Below are 6,000 nucleotides of genomic sequence, written 5' to 3' on the forward strand. Positions count from 1 at the left end.
GCAATTTGCAGGAATGGATTTTTGGCAGGAACAGATCTTTTGCAGATACTGATCTTTTGTGTCTGTACAGCATCTGTGTGTGCAGCAGCCTGCAGAGATTTTTTTCCTGGTGTGGAGTTCAGCTCCATAGAAAAGACTGTGTAGAGTATGGCTCTCATACTACATGAAGGGTGGTAAGATTGGTCTGTGATCTTTCATTTTAGTCTGATGTGTGTATGTACCCTTACAGTGCCAGAGCTGCAGCCACTAGACTTCAGTGCCTGTTCTAAACACGGAGGGCATGAGTAATAAAATTACTTGCATGGAAAAGTGGATAAGGTATATAGAGTACCATTCATATTTGCACTGTTAGCATTGCTATAAAAAAATTCAAATTTTAGTTTGCCAGAAAATAGGAATTTGCAGAGTCTAATCAGCTATTTCCTAAACCTCATTAAGCCCTACAATAGTACAGTTCCATATACCTGCAATTTTCTTGTGAAGTTTTTCAGTTGATCTCAGTTTTTTTTTTTTTTATTTGTCTTGATAAATCTCCCAATATTTATAACTGGCACAAGTGCAAAGATAAGCTTGTAATTTGTTCTGCTGTCTGTTTCAGACATAACCCTTTCATGGTGGCAGCCTTCGGAGCCTGTTCTCTAACAAGACAATGCAATCACCAAGCATTCCAGAAGTATGGCCGTGCAATGACCACAGGAGACATGATCTCTGAAGTTGGAACTGCTTTTAACAAACTGTTTGAGACCTGAGACTACTGATAGTGTATTGTGATTTTATTCCTCACAAAATGTAGGCACTTCTTTCTGTGCTGTAGCAGCATAGAAGACATGCGAGGAAGAAGTATTGTTTTCTGGCTTTAGCAAAGAGTGTACATATGTTTCTTTTTATATAACTAATATTGGTTGGATAAGGAGTGAATGATTGCAGACACAATCACAATAAATGTGACTGGATCTACCTCCTGCCATTGTGACCTCCTCTGTATATTTCAGGTTAACAAAATGTGTGTAAAAAAAAAAAATGAAGCTGTTTGTCCACCAGTTTCAATTAAAAGTCTGGCTTGAGGTTTTTTCTTTTCTTTCAATTAGTTGAACTTGAATTTTCTGTTATGGGCAACTGCTTCTCTAAACTTAAATCCGCACTGTAATAACAAATGATAAGCTTTAGCTATTCCTTTGAATGAACTGTCAATTGAGGTGCAAATCTAAAACTGAGCTCTTGCACAGCACACAATGAAAAATCTTTAATCCTTCCATAAGCGCCTCTTGTTCAAGTTCTGAGAGGCATCCAAACTGTATTTTTAGTACAGGCTAAAGTTCATTTGGGCAACCAAAGGAGCTGAAGAATAAGCTCCAGTCTTCTCAGACACCTAAGGATTTGTGATTCACTGATGGAACAGGTTACCAGTTGAAGATTACCTAAAGAAGTGGGTTGGGGTGAAAAATAGTTTCAATAAGTGGAAATTATAAAAGTTCCTGGTAGCCTCAAAGGGAGGGCAGCAGAATGTGGTGTTGTGTCCTGAAGTACAGAATCAAAACTGATAACAGTTGGTGATGTGGGACTGGTTTTCAAAACAGCTGAATGTCAATTTGATAAGAGCCTCAAGGTTTGCTTTTTTGATGAGCTGTAGCACAAGGAATTAAGATGGGATAGCCTCAAAAGACAAGCCCGGTTGTAGCTAGTGGCCAGATGTTTAATCATGCTAACGGAGATCTCTCACTGACTTCTTAGATGTTCATCTGGTTTTGGAGAAGGACAAACAATGTCATGCTACATACACCCAGGATTGCCCATAGAGATGCTAGAAGGTGAAAATGTGACATAAGTTATAACTTAAGAAAATGAACCAGGCTATTCCACCTGGTGTCCCTCAAATCAACTTTCAATGCAAGTCATGTTGAAGTAGCTTCTCAGGGGAATATATAACTCACAACTGTGGATTGTCACTAGAGGAGCTGAGGCAGAAAGTTAATGGAAACTAGGCCCAGCTCTGAGTTTTGCTACCAAACCTTTTCACACCCTCAAGAATAACTTTAAAAAGGAATGTACTCAGACTAGGTTGTAACAACTCGATATAAACGTAATGCTACTCTTCTTATCTACAAAATATTTTTCAGCACCTAGCAAGTGAAAAAGTACTGAAAAGTAGTAAAGTGAATATCTGTGAGAATTTTTAGGAAAATTGATTGAATCAGAACCTTGGTATTTCAATGTCACAGCAATGACCTATCAAATGCAAAAGACCAAGTAAGCGCTGATAATGACCTTAAAGAGAATCTGTATTGTTAAAATCGCACAAAAGTAAACATACCAGTGCGTTAGGGGACATCTCCTATTACCCTCTGACACAATTTCGCTGCTCCTCGCCGCATTAAAAGTGGTTAAAAACAGTTTTAAAAAGTTTGTTTATAAACAAACAAAATGGCCACCAAAACAGGAAGTAGGTTGATGTACAGTATGTCCACACATAGAAAATACATCCATACACAAGCAGGCTGTATACAGCCTTCCTTTTGAATCTCAAGAGATCATTTGTGTGTTTCTTTCCCCCTGTTCTCATGCACTGAAGTTTCAGGCTGCTTGTTTCTTCCTGCAAACAGCTTTGCCCTTGTCTGTAATTCTTCAGTATGTGAAAGCCCAGCCAGCTCAGAGGACGATTTATTCAGCTTGTAAACGATAAGAGAGAAGAGAGAAGCTGCTCTAATCCTAAATAATATACAGGCAGTGTGCATACAGGGGCCTGGAAGGGGGAGTTCATAGCAGAACCACAACACTGAAGAACTTGGCAGCCTTCCAGACACAGGCTGACAAGTCTGACAGGGGAAAGATACATTGATTTATTACAGGGATGGTGATAGTAGAACGTGCTGCAGTAAGCCAGAACACATTAGAATAGCTTTTTGAACTTGTAGGATGATAAAAAACAGGATGCAATTTTTGTTACGGAGTCTCTTTAATATTAATGGCTGGATCAATCAAGGCTAGTCCCCTATATTAAGGGATACTGTATATATCCTATGCACATACACCCCAGTATATATTTTTAAAAAGGGAGAACATTACAGTCTTGTACTGCTAAGCCAATAACTTTATTCATACAAATGCAGTGTACTACTATTTCAATATAGAAATGAATGAATAATACCAAGAATGAGAAGCCATAAGACCACCCCAAACCATTATTATTATTGATTTATAAAGCTCCAACATATTCCGTTTAAATATAACCACACTTGTTAGAGTATTACCAGTAATACATGGTAGTTAAAACAGAACAATTACAGTGGGTCATAGTAACTAAATGCAATTACAGTAAAATCCCTTTAACCATTATACCATCCAGTGGTGGCTGGATAGTGTAATAGTTAAGGGCTCTGCCTGTTCAGTAAGCCAGCACCTATTCAGTAGGAGACCTTGGGCAAGACTCCTTAACACTGCTACTGCCTATAGGGTGCGTCCTAGTGGCTGCAGCTCTGGCGCTTTGAGTCAGCCAGGAGAAAAGCGCGATATAAATGTTCTGTGTCTGTTTATAGTAAACACCAAGAGGCCAGGAAAAGTAGTTTTACTATGTTAGAACTGGTCATACATTTGTATAATTTATACTGACATTTGCTGGGACCTGAGGACTGATTTTACTATAGTCAGAGGTTTACTATAACAAGATTCTAATATAAAATGCAAATTCTTGATAGACTGAGCGTAAATCAAATTTAATGAACCAATACCTGTTGGCATACAACACCTAGACAGGTAATTAATTAAATAGCAAGGTGGAGATATATATCTATCAAGTGCAATACCAATAATATACACCATAAAGTGTCCAGTGTATTATGGTAGATTTCGGGTGGAGGATAGGGGGGGAAAAAAAGTGATGGTGAAATAACACACTACCAGAAAAGCAAGGAATAAAACGAATGCCAATATTGTGCAAAGATGTGTAGAGATCCTACCAAAGGAGGGGCCATGCATTCAGTGACTCGACCACTACTTTTCGCCAATGGCTTTCTAATTGGCCATGACGCGGTCAGCTCAGTCATGCACTAATGAGTGGTCCTGATTGACAAGGTGTTTGGGTGTATATGAATGAATACTGACTGCCATCTATATACTTTTACAAACACATGACAGGGCGTGTGTATTATGGCGCCACCGGTGAGCTGAATAACTGCTTACTGCTGCTGCTCAAATCCCCGGCGGCGCTAAATACTATTCCCCCTCCGAGTTGTAGCAACTCAGAGGGAGGTGTAATTCGGAGTCTGGTGATCACCAGGTCCCCATATTACTCTTGCGTGAAGGTGTATACCATAGCACTACTAGTGACAGCGCTCGGCTTCGGCGCTGGAATAAACTGCTTTGCAAGACAGGTGGGGGCCTGGGGCTATGTCACCACCAGGAACCCCCAACCCTGCATGAAACTCCAAAGGGGGAGAGCAGGTGGGCCCCAGTGCTCCCACCACCACCCCTCAATGTTAAACGGGCACTATAGCAAAACATTTTAAATATGTGCAAACATATACAAATGAGGAGTATGTTTTTTCCAGAGTAAAATGACAGCAACATAGGAGAAAATTTATGGCTCACTTACAGTAGGTAGAACAAATCTGACAGAAGCAGAATGGGCAAGGATTTTAGTCTCTAGTTGTGCAAAGCTGGTAGACATACCCTAAAAGACTGGCAGCTGTAATTGCAGCAAAAGGTGGTTCTACAAAATATTGACTCGGGGATGAATAATTACACACATCCCACTTTGCAGTTTTTTTTTTTTGTTTTTTTTTTAAATGTTTGGAATCCTGTATGATTTTCGTTCCACTTCTCATGTGTACACCACTTTGTGTTGGTCTTTCACGTGGAATTCCAATACAATTGATTTATGTTTGTGGCAGTAATATGACAAAATGTGGAAAACTTCAAGGAGGCCAAATACTTTTGCAAGCATATCTATCTATGCTTTATTGATGCAGCAGTGATAGGGTTGCTTTCAGTGGCCTGGACCGTGAGACAGTATTCATAAGGAATTGTTGGCTCCTCTCATACCTGTTGCTATTGTGAAAACCACTTGCCTATTGGATTTTTATTCCCTTTGGTGGAGCAATTAAGAGTAAGGGTGCATACACACATCAGACCATAGTCTTTGAAAAATGAAAGATGCGCAAAAGGTGGACCAGCGCAACACCAGGCCGCCGTCGAATGGCCTCCAATCAGAGGTGCGCTGAGCCCCCCCAGAAACTACAAAAGCACCTTGAACCCAAACAGAAGCTCTGCATCTGGAAAATGAAAGATCACTGACCAATTTTACCCCCTTCCATGTAGTATGAGAGGCATACCTACACAGTCTATTCTATTGAGCTGAACTCCCCATCAGATAGAAATATTTGCAAGATCTGATGTGTGTATGCACCTTAACATTCATTGCATGAATTCAGTATAGCACTTTTTTGTATTGAATTAGATGGAGCATTGCTAGTTAAGCCCATTTATCTTTGTGTACATCAAAAGAGATCACTGCATTTGTATGAATAAAGTTATTGGCTTAGCAGTACACAAGACTGAATTTTTTTTTCCCTTTTATTGACTGCAATGACTTATGCCATGTCCTCCACAATATGGTTATCCACTAGTCTGCAACCCTGCTGAAGGCAATGTAGAGTACATTTTGTACTTTGAGGGCTGTCATTAACTGGGACAGGATGTGCCAATTCCTGCAGTGGACTGTTTAACTCAAGAAGCCTGTGCGCAAAAGCAGAGACCTCTATTACAAATGGTGAACTGATAGTTTAGGTTTGGACAGAACATATCTCTGCTTGCAAGGTGGCAGTAGCTGATTTGCAGTTCTATGATGGAGTATGTGAAGGCAGCTTATTGCCAGAGTCCTTGCTGCTGGGTACACACAATACAGTGTTCCGCTCGATTTTCCACCCATTTCCGCTCGATTCTGCACTTGATTCTCTTATCATCCGCTCGTTTTTCTTATCTTTTTCCATTCACTTATATGAGAAA

The 6,000-nt window shown here is 40.0% G+C and overlaps 1 protein-coding gene across 3 annotated transcripts in view; it reads left to right on the top strand.

Annotated features, from left to right (window-relative positions):
* NAXD (NAD(P)HX dehydratase) overlaps positions 1-1,064 on the top strand; it is a 49,042-nt gene extending 47,978 nt beyond the window's left edge. For all 3 annotated transcript variants that reach the window (XM_068268044.1, XM_068268043.1, XM_068268042.1), the window contains one exon: positions 599-1,064. In XM_068268044.1, the coding sequence (XP_068124145.1) occupies positions 599-749 (151 nt within the window). In that variant the 3' untranslated portion in view covers positions 750-1,064. The remainder of the gene's footprint in view (positions 1-598) is intronic.
* Positions 1,065-6,000: the final 4,936 nt, after the last annotated feature.

Source organism: Hyperolius riggenbachi, chromosome 2 (genome assembly GCF_040937935.1).
Source record: "Hyperolius riggenbachi isolate aHypRig1 chromosome 2, aHypRig1.pri, whole genome shotgun sequence".
Taxonomy (NCBI): domain Eukaryota; kingdom Metazoa; phylum Chordata; class Amphibia; order Anura; family Hyperoliidae; genus Hyperolius; species Hyperolius riggenbachi.